The sequence below is a fragment of the Prunus avium genome, chromosome 2 (assembly GCF_965620075.1).
Source record: "Prunus avium chromosome 2, drPruAviu1.hap1.1, whole genome shotgun sequence".
In the NCBI taxonomy this organism is placed as follows: Eukaryota; Viridiplantae; Streptophyta; class Magnoliopsida; order Rosales; family Rosaceae; genus Prunus; species Prunus avium.
The window spans coordinates 25983129-25993998 of NC_142285.1; the positions used below are offsets into that span (position 1 = coordinate 25983129).

At 39.2% G+C, this 10870-nt stretch overlaps 2 protein-coding genes and 1 pseudogene across 2 annotated transcripts; 1 reads left to right on the forward strand and 2 right to left on the reverse strand.

Annotated features, from left to right (window-relative positions):
- Positions 1–3661: 3661 nt before the first annotated feature.
- LOC148296734 (uncharacterized) lies at positions 3662–4261 on the reverse strand. The gene has a single exon (XM_088248211.1). The coding sequence runs from the start codon at positions 4259–4261 to the stop codon at positions 3662–3664; it is 600 nt and encodes a 199-aa protein (XP_088104337.1).
- A 2853-nt stretch (positions 4262–7114) lies between these two features.
- On the forward strand, positions 7115–7997 carry LOC148296735 (DNA repair protein XRCC3 homolog pseudogene; annotated as a pseudogene).
- Positions 7998–8278: 281 nt separating this feature from the next.
- On the reverse strand, positions 8279–10354 carry LOC148296736 (uncharacterized). Its single transcript, XM_088248613.1, has one exon. It carries the CDS (start codon positions 10352–10354, stop codon positions 8279–8281), a length of 2076 nt encoding a protein of 691 aa, XP_088104739.1.
- Between the last annotated feature and the right edge of the window lie 516 nt (positions 10355–10870).

Below are 10870 nucleotides of genomic sequence, written 5' to 3' on the forward strand. Positions count from 1 at the left end.
TTTTTCTTGGGATCTTTTGGCTTGTCATATCTGTGTGCCAGATAGCTACATTTGGCACTATGAACTGACTCGGTGGGAGTTACAAATCAACATAGGTCTTAATTCTGGAACTGCCATTCATAAACTCTATCTCTGTACTTAACCCAGTTGTTTTTGCAGGTCGGTCTCAACCAAGTGTTGATTGCAATATTCTAAAGAAGATGACCATACACTGTTATTTTCTGTAGGCATAAGTATGAGATGCCTTAGCTTTAATTGGTTACGTTGTTCCAAGTTTTATGTACACAATCTCACAGTCACTGCCGAGTTGTTTTTCATTTCATGTATTTCTCCGTGCTTTTTTTCCCCCATTATTCTGATTATAGAGATGAAGTAAATATTACTGTGGAGCTTATAGCATGTTTACTTTATTTTGTGGGCTTAATTGTGTGAGACATGCCCTTATAATGTCAAACAAACCGTATTGACATCAATCTTTTGAAATAATTGAAATCACACCGTTTATTATTATGATTATTTTTGTTTCTTCCTCCGAGAACAAGCAAAGTGGTTACAAATATGAAAGATTCTGAATAAGTTTTCTTCTATCAAATTCCGGATGGACCTAGAGTTCTACGGTACCATCCGATGATACTTCACACTGGTCTTGGAAGGACATGTAAAACGGTTATTGTGCGTTCCACTGTAGAAGCTCGAATGGATTTTGTCTGCCGCGCAAATCTCACGGCCTGGAGTTCCGGGCCGAGGGGATGTGCGTTAACACGGGGTTTCCTGCTTTTGGGTGCGGTGCGGTTGTGCGCGGGCATGCCAGCACGGTTTACCGTGCGTTGATGTGTTGATGAGTGTTGGATGGATAAGTGGTGCGCCTGTTTGATCTGTCTTCTTAGTCAAACGATTGTAGCCGAGAGAGAAACTGGTCTCGGCTGTTAGGTTCACGGCCTGAACTACAAGGCCGTTGAGTGATGGTGTTGGTGGTGGGTTTTGGGCGGTGCTCCGGCGCGCTGCTCAGGGAGCGACGGTCGTATGATATATGGGGTGAGTGAACGAACAACAAGGATGGTGCTCCGGCGCCTTGAAAATCAAGGGTCGTATGATATATTTGATGAATGGATTTTCCTTACAATCTACCACTACTCCTAGGAAAGCAAGTAAAGATATTGAAAGTGCATTACAGGAAAAAATAAGTTGCTCCGTGGGAGGCTTTGTTTTGGTGTTGAACCCTTTGAATGTAGCTCGAGTCTTGTATTTATAGGAAGAGTCCCTGGATGAGCAATCGAGGCTGAATTTACGCATAGTGGAGTCTGATTAGCGCAAGTGGGCAGTCCAATCGACATTTGGGATCGTGAAGTATGGTGGTGTGACCTCAGAAATCCCGGTGAATCTCGGCCGCCGCTCTCGATCGTGGGTTCTGAACCTCTGGCCGTGGAGACGCATTTATGGCATGGATAGCTGGTGAACCAACATCTCAAGCTGTCATAATCCTTGTGAGAATGTCCACGTTTAATCACTCTGATCTCAATCACCAAATCCTGACTTCAGTCACTTCCCACCTTCCCTCATGCATTAAATGCCCCTTTGTGGCCAATGGGTTCGCTGCATTAAACAGGCACTACTTCATTAAATGAAGTCTGGGACCCTGCTGTCACGTGATGATTTGCCTTTAATGCCTTGGCCGCAATTTTGTTCGGCCTCGGCCTCGGCCTGCGCTTGAGGCCGAGATGATAATGCCTTAGCATTTCTTCTTTTATCTTTGGGAAGGCGAAGTACCCTGGCAAAACGCTGCGTTTCATCTTCTGCGAACAAATGCCAGGGCCGAGAGAAAGGGCTCCTTCGGCCAGCTCATGGCCGTGGTTTATCAGGCACAAACAGATTTTTTTTTCTGTTGTATTTGGCCCAAGCATGCCAAAAATCATCCTGGTTTTGAATGAAGTGGAGACTTATTTGAGCAAATGCCATTGACATACGATATAATAGCAATATGAGGCCAATATACATACACTATAGACACAATATTAGGGCAATATAAGGATAATACGATAGCAATAGTATGACAATATACATCTAATAGGGTGGCAATATGCATACACTAGCAATACAATACAAAGGCAATATTAAGCAATATACATGCAATCTAACAGCAATATGAAGTGATTCTACATACGATACATACACATCCATTACAGACTACATTTTACACATGCAAAACAAATCGCCACCGAAGCTTTAACAATACTATCCCGCGAAGGGAAAACGAAGGCAACAAAAGATCCATGTACTTCAGTATTTAGTTGGTGCATTAAATTGATGGGATTGCAAACTACACCATTAACTCCTTGGCTGTAATTTACAGCAGTAGAGCATTACATTAACAACAATAAATTTGGCTTACAAACGAAAAAACCAAACCTTAATGGGAAATTGGAATTTGTGGATTTCAACCCAAAATAGGACTATGTAACTAAGCATTTATTGGGAATTTCATAAAATAAAATTGGAAAATAGGAAAATAGCAAAACTGCAAACTTGGAAAATGGGAAATAAGGAAACGTGGAAAATTCAAAAATTGGAAATATAGAAGAAAATGAAAATTGGAAAATTGGAAAATCGGAAAAACCAAAAAATGGAAACTTGGAAAATTGGAAAATTGGAAAGAGGAAAGTAGGAAATAGGATAAAAGAAAATTGGAAAAAGGAAAAAAGGACACTTGGAAAATAGGAAAATAGGAAATTGGAAAATTGGGTAATTGGGAAATTGGAAATTGGAAATTGAACAAAAGGCAACTTGGATAATTGGAAAAAGGAAAAAAAGGAAACTCTGAAAACATGAAAATTGGAAAAATGGAAAATTGGAAAATTGGAAAAAGGAAATAGGAAATAGGAAATAGAACAAAAGGAAAGTTAGCAAATTGGAAAAAGGAAAAAAAAGGAAACTTAGAAAATAGGGCAATTGGAAAAAAGAAAATTGGTTAATAGAACAATTGGATAATTGGACAAAAACTGAAAATTGGATAAATGGAAATAGGAAACAGGGACACATGGAAAAAAGGAAAATTGGAAACGAATTGAAATTGTGGAAATGGGAAATAAGACAATTACCATATTGGACAATATTAATTACTTTCTCAATTAGCCAAAGCAGGCAACTTTTTTTCATTACATAATGGGAAAATAGGAACATTGAAAAATTGGAAAACTGGAAATAGAACAAAAGGAAACTTGGGAAATATAAGGATGGATAACAATTGTCGTGTTCGTGATATTTGAAATCAGGATTACTTTGAACGAAGTGGAGTGTTATTAGACCAAATGCCATTCACATACGATATAATAGCAATATCAGACCAATTTACATCCACTATAGAGCCAATACGGGAGCAATATATGGATGATACGGTAGCAATAGTTTAACACTATACATCCAATAAGTGGCAATATTCATCACTATATATGCAATACAAAGTCAATATTAAGCAATATACACGCAATATAACAGCAATATTAAGTAAATGTACATACAATACACACACATCCATTACAGTACATTTCACAGATGCAAAACAAATCGCCCCCGAACCTTAACAATACTATCCCGCGAAGGGAAAACGAAGGCAACAAAAGATCCATGTACTCGGGTCAGGGAGATAGAGCAACACTCACCCTTACTACAGGTCCATCAAAAGATCCATGTCTTTGTTCTTTGTCCTCGCTGCACGCACGAGACTATGATGAGGCATTCCCTCAGCACCCATATTCAGCACATCCCACATACCAGCTACATCAATTTCACTCCAATTGTAGTTTGGTGAGATGACCGAAGCATAATCTCGGAACATTTCAAAGCCGTTGTTGAAACATTCAACCATTTCATGGTTATATTCTTCAGATTTTGTGAATTTTTCGACGGCATCTTTCTTTCGCTGTTCCAATTTCAACTTCAACGACTCTAACTTTTTGCTCCGACTTTTTGCTTTTAGAGTTTGCTTCACTTCTCCAGCAAATGCTTTGTTCAACTTGTTGGCCAAGTTTCCCATCACTTGCCCATCAAGATCACATTTGCTCTCCCACCAATCTGTTGCCTTAGAGAAATATTGGAGCTCCTGCTTCACGGCACAGATTTTGTCAAGGGGATCAGTGCTGTCGGGCTCACTTCCAGATGAAGTGGGATCATCATTGGGAGTCAGCGGTGGAGATGGGAATGGCACATGCCACGGCATGTCCCCCGGGTAACTCACTTGCTCGTTTGGAGGCCGTACATCCGACATCTTCAAGTATTGAAGTATTGAAGTACTACAATTCACAGCTGCCGACTGCAACAAAACAAATAAACGTAGATTTCTGTCTGAAGTTGTAAACGACAATATGGTTAGCTTTAGTGGAGAATGTTTGCGTTTGAGTAAGACTGATATGAAGTACTAATATGAATGTGGAGAATGATTGCCTTTGAGTAAGACTGATATGAAGTACTTATATGAATGTTTGCCTTTGCCTTTGAGTCAGACTGATATGAATGTTTACCTTTCCCGTTAATTAAGCTGCCTATGTTGCAGTTATATATACCAAGGTTCATATATTGGGTATTTTGTTGGTGCATTAAATTGATGGGATTGCAAACTACACCATTAACTCCTTGGCTGTAATTTACAGCAGTACAGCATTACATTAACAACAATAAAATTGGCTTACAAACGAAAAAAAGCAAACCTTAATGGGAAATTGCAAAATTGCAAAATAGCAAAATAGCAATAGTGCAAAAGTGCAAACTTGGAAATTGGGAAATAAGGAAAATTGGAAAATTGAAAAATTGAAAATAGAAGAAAAGGAAAATTGGAAAATTGGAAAATCGGAAATACGAAAAAATGGAAACTTTGAAAATTGGAAAATTGGAAAATTGGAAAGAGGAAACTAGGAAATAGGATAAAAGGACACTTGGAAAATTGGAAAATTGGAAAAAGGAAAAAAGGACAGTTGGAAAATAGGAAATTGGAAAATAAAGCAACTTGGAAAATTGGAAAATTCGAAATTCGAAATTGAAGAAAAGGAAACTTGGAAAATAGGAAAAAGGAAAAAAAGGAAACTCTGAAAACATGAAAATTGGAAAAAAGGAAAATTGGAAAATAGGAAATAGGAAAAAAGGACACTTGGAAAATAGGCAAATTCGCAAATTGGAATATTGGAAAATTGGACTATTGGATACCTGGATAATTGAAAAATAGCAAATAAGGCAACTTGGAAAATAGCAAAATAGGAAATAGAACAAAAGGAAAGTTAGCAAATTGGAAAATTGGAAAATTGGAAATAGGAAAAATAGAAAACTTAGAAAATAGGGCAATTGGAAAAAAGAAAATTGGTTAATAGAACAATTGGATAATTGGACAAAAACTGAAAATTGGATAAATGGAAATAGGAAACAGGGACACATGGAAAAAAGGAAAATTGGAAACGAATTACAATTACCATATTGGACAATTTTAATTACTTTCTCAATTAGGCAAAGTAGGCAACTTTTTTTAGTTACATAATGGGAAAATAGGAACATTGAAAAATTGGAAAACTGGAAATAGAACAAAAGGAAACTTGGGAAATTGCAAAATAGGAAAAAATAGGCACAAATAATGAAAAAATGGATAATTTGATAATTGCATAATTGGATGACACATGGAAAATAGGAAAATATGAATAATGGAAAAATGGAAACGAATTGAGATTGCTGAAATGAGAAATAAGACAATAACCATATTGGTCAATTTGAATGAGTTGATCAATTAGGCAAATAGGCAAATCCCTTATTTGAATTACATAATGGGAAAATTACCAACTTCGGAACATCCAAAATAGAAATATATTACAAAAAGGCATACAGTCAACTGGGTAATAAGTCCCGCCCAATACTATCCCGCCTAAGACTCCCGCCAATCCCTCCCGCCAATGACTCCCCCTAATCCCTCCCGCCACTAACTGTCTCTGTTACTCCAGGTCATTAAAACCTGCCTATATTAATAAACCCAGCTGTTTGAAATCAAAGCTTCCATCACATTAACTCCTGCTTGCAGCCATTACCTTCCCCACTGATTTCACTCCCATCACATTTAGTCCCCCTTTTTTCCAATTAAGTCATACACCAGCCTACAATAAATATCGAAGACCATGGACCATAACCTCACACCAAACCCAACGCTTTCAATTACTGAAGGAGGGGAGACTGAAACAGAAGCCAAGTCACCCAATTCACTCACTGCAGACTTGGTCCATGGCATGCAGCAGTGTCGAGGCAATACCATGTTTTGGAAAAATCTCCATGCAGACATAGTATCAAAAATTGTGGAGGGCCAAGCTAGATGGGATGTCATAAAAAAGCGCACAATTCGCTCTCGTTATCATGCCCGCATGCATCTCGTACATATAAAGGCAATCAAAGGAAAAATTGAAATTGCCCCTACCACTGCAATTATGGTATTCAAGGATTCAGAAGAAATGGCCAAGTTGAAGCAAGAACAAGTGGAAAGGGGATTTGAACTATTTCGTAAGTTTGCAAAAATAGTGGATCCGGCAGGAAACTGGGCCAACATCACTGTGGGCGGGGTCATGAATTTCATGGGTCGTGGTCGCCGCACTTGAACAGTATGCAAACTTCGAATTTGTCAACAGCAGGGAAATGGAACTATGAGGTGGCGTCTTTTTGTATTATGTAACCATGGGGTGGCCTGTTGTTGTATTATGTAAGTTTGGAAATAGGATTTTATGGAATGATCATGCCTCTTTTTGTATTTGTGCGTATACAGTTTATCGGTGTCCAGTTGAGTGGCGATATAGCAGCAATAACTATACAATAAACAAGCTATAATGGCAATATTATGTCAATAAGAGTACAATAGAGAGATGATAGAGTTACAATATGATCCTATTACAGTACGTACTGCATCAGAATGTTTTTCAAATTATTTGGTCCTCAACAATTTGGTGAAAAACAAAAAAAAAAGTAATTACAACCTGGAAAAAGGATGAAGTATACATCCCTTAAAAGACATATGGCCTACATTATAGACCTTCAAAATGAACTCTATATATATAATGCATGCCTTGTGGTACCATCACATCCCCCCCTAAATTACAGAAACATGACACCCCAAAACCTCATGCTCCTTCCTCTTTCAACCCCTAAATTATCCATTGGATGCCCAATACTAGATCACTGCTTGGGGGGGTGGGATACCCTGCAACTCCATAACAGAATTGGTAGGGGAGAGTGGTTCCGGGAAGACGCAGCTTTGTCTCCAACTTACGGTACGAGCTCAGCTCCCACCCTCACATGGCGGACTAGGGGGCTCCTCCGTCTACATATTCACATAATTTAGCTTCTCATTTCATCGATTGCAACAACTAGGCAACCTTTATCATGCATCATACCCCAACTTAATAAGGTTGGAGCCATTGGAAGACATATATGTTCGTGGTGTTCATGATGCTCAAGAACTCATCCATGTCCTTGGAGACATAGAAGCATATATTGCCATTGATCACACCCGCCTACCTGTCAAACTCATTGTCATTGATTCCATTGGTGCATTGTTCCGATCACAGTATCAGACAACATCGGCAGATTTGAAACGGCGGTCTGAATTGTTCTTCAACATATCTGGGACATTGAAGGGTTTAGCAAATAAGTTTGGGTTGGCGGTGGTTGTCACCAACCAAGTGGTGGATTTTATTGGGCCACATGATGGAGTGAATGGGGTGAGGTTGGGAAACTTGGAGTCCCTGGACACATCAGGCAGACGGGTGAGTCCAGCTTTGGGACTAGCTTGGGCACATTGCATAAATTCAAGAGTGTTCTTGGCAAGACATGAGCAATCTATTGGGGTTAACATTCGTAATGCTCCTTCAACAACTATATGTAGTCAAACACATAGGACATTTCACCTTGTATTTGCCCCACATCTGGCCTATGCATCCGCCGAATTTGTAATCAGAAAAGAAGGTTTAGTCGGAGTATCAGGGTAACTGTGTAATAAAGGAATTCTAAGAACTTTAATGTTTTTGATCCTTTTGGAATTACATTCCAGGCCCTTTAATTTCGCACTCAAATTATAATAGCAATCTGGAAGCAATACCAGTGCAATAAAAGTACAATAAAATAGCAATCTGGAAGCAATACAGCATGCTGTAGCAATGCAACCCAAATTATGCAAATTTAAAACAATTCCCATTCAACATAACACGAAACCCACCACAAATAAAAGTAAAGTTTACATGACCTACCAAAGCAACACAAATCATATTGTCTAAGATACATTGCGCAACGGAATATTGTTTTTACAGGTGCTTTTATTGTGGCCTCCGGAACCACACCTTGAGCACTTTCTTGTAATGGTGCCCTCTCCGTGCGAGGGAATTCTTAACTTCTTTCGTCTGCCTGGCATGACCCTTGCCATGGGAGGCAGCACAACTTGACTTCCAACATCTTCAGGAATATCCCACCTTCCGTGAGGCTGTACCGGGTAGATGCTATCCGAATAAGCATCCATCCAAGTTTTCCGAGTGTAATACCGAGAAGCCTTTGAGTATACATTTACTTTCAAGAAGCGGCAAACTGCAACTACATGCTTGCAAGGTAGCTGCTCAAGCTGAAACTTTCTACAACTACAACTGTTGTTCGTCAAATCTACGAGGCCGTCCATATAACCGTCCAAAACATTATACTGTGCATTATTTACTTTAACCACATTCATCCTTGCAGCATCCTCCAACCTGTTCCTCAACTTCTTCTCTCCAAAATTGGGGCACAATGTTGTTGTGCAATTCAAAGCCAAGTCACGATGTTCGGTGAACCATGTCACAAGGAGATTTATAATTTCCCCTATCAAATGAACCACTGGCATCATCCTTGCAAACCTAAGGACTGAGTTGATTGACTCCGCAATATTTGTTGTCATTACATTGTAGCGGCGTCCATCCATGTGAGCTCTAGACCACTTATGTAACCCTGCGTCTTCAAGATATTGAGCAACATGTTCCTTTCGCTTGATCTTGCCAAAATGACAATCAAATTCAGCAATGGAATAAGATTTCGCAGCCTTCTCAAAGTGCATAAGTATGTGATCATGCTTTTTCAACTTGCAAGTGCGTTTCATGTTCCCCTTCATATGATAAAAGCATATGCCATGTTGCGCCGTTGGAAAAACTTTGTTCCACACATTCTCTATGCTAACATTGCGATCAGAAATAATAACAAGATTGGGACACTCACCAATGGCTTCATGAAGTTTAGTGAAAAACCAATGCCATGATGCATCCGTCTCCAAATCCCCGATCCCAAAAGCAAGAGGATATATATTTCGATTACCATCAAATGCATTTGCTACAAACATAACACCCTTGTACTTGGATTTTAAATAAGTGGCATCCACGGCTATCACTGGGCGCATGGAAGAACGAAACCCTCTAATACATGCGCCAACCGCCATAAATAAATACACAAAGTGATTGTTCTCATCAGTTTGGATGTGTGTTTTTGTGCCGGGATTCATACGCTCCAATTCATAGCAATAAGCTGGAAGGATATAATATGCCTCCTCCGCTGATCCTCTAATGGACAATAGAGCTAACTCCCTTGCTTTCCAAGCTTTCACATCTCTCATAATGTCACTTGGTGTGTATATTGTCCGAGAATCCTTAAACTTCCTTTTAAATGAAGTGGCTACAAGTGCTGCAGTTGCTTGACGATGGTTGTCACTTACAACCCTCAAATCACATTTATGGACAGTTGTACACCTCACAATCATGAAGCTATTATCTCCAAATCTCGATGCTCGGACTCGCCATGGGCATGGACGTTGACAACAAACCACAACCAACCTCTTAGTGCAAGACGATTGCACCTTAAATTCAAAGTGGCCTCTTAATGCCATCAACTGTAACTCCGTCAACAATGCTTTCTTAGTAGAGAAAATTTGCCCAACTGTAATTTTCGGATTCCAATGACTTCGCGAAAACCCCCCATCCAAATATGCTTCTCCATCATTTACACCGGCTTCATTGTACCGGTTCTGTTCACCTATTTCATTCAAATAATGTTCACGAATGGGTTCAGATTCTCCTCCTAAACGCATTATTGGCAGTTGGGCAGATGTGTTCAAGCAGCCCAAAATAGGAGGGGCAGAGTACACTGACACTTCATTTCTTTCAGTACCATTATCACCACCATGCATCTGATCCACCTTGCTAAAATCAATCATATCCATAAAATCTGTCCCTATTTCACCTCCCACATCAGTGCCATTTGTATTATTCCAAGTTACTTGATTGCTTTCAACAATGCCAACTGAAGAACGACCCATCCGACTACTATCTATCGTCATATGCATACTATCAACTACATCATTTCTCAGTCCTTTATCTTCTATACTCACGAGTAAGGGAGCTAGTTTTGAAGGTGTTACCTCACAATTGTACTTCATAAAAAATTTGACATCATCATCGTCCTCAATCTTTATGTGCTTCCACTCATTCGAGGCCACCAAAACTGAGAATTTTAAGCTAACCTTGTCTTCCCTGCCGTTTGTATTACGAATCTGATGCACACGGTCCAACAGTTCAGCAAATTTGATGGTCCGTGGAACTATTAAGCCTTTTGACTCACCCCCTTCGTATTTGCACATCTTCTTCGAGGTGACACATTTTCCATTGTAGCACACGAGAATAACAATTGTCTCCATTTCTGACCATGAAAAAACAACATTTCATTAACACAATATAACCACAATAACCATACAATACAATAGCAATATAACAACAATATAAAAGCAATATAATAGCAATATAACATCAACATAACAGCAATACGACAGTGAAATAAGAGGAACGCAACAGCAGTA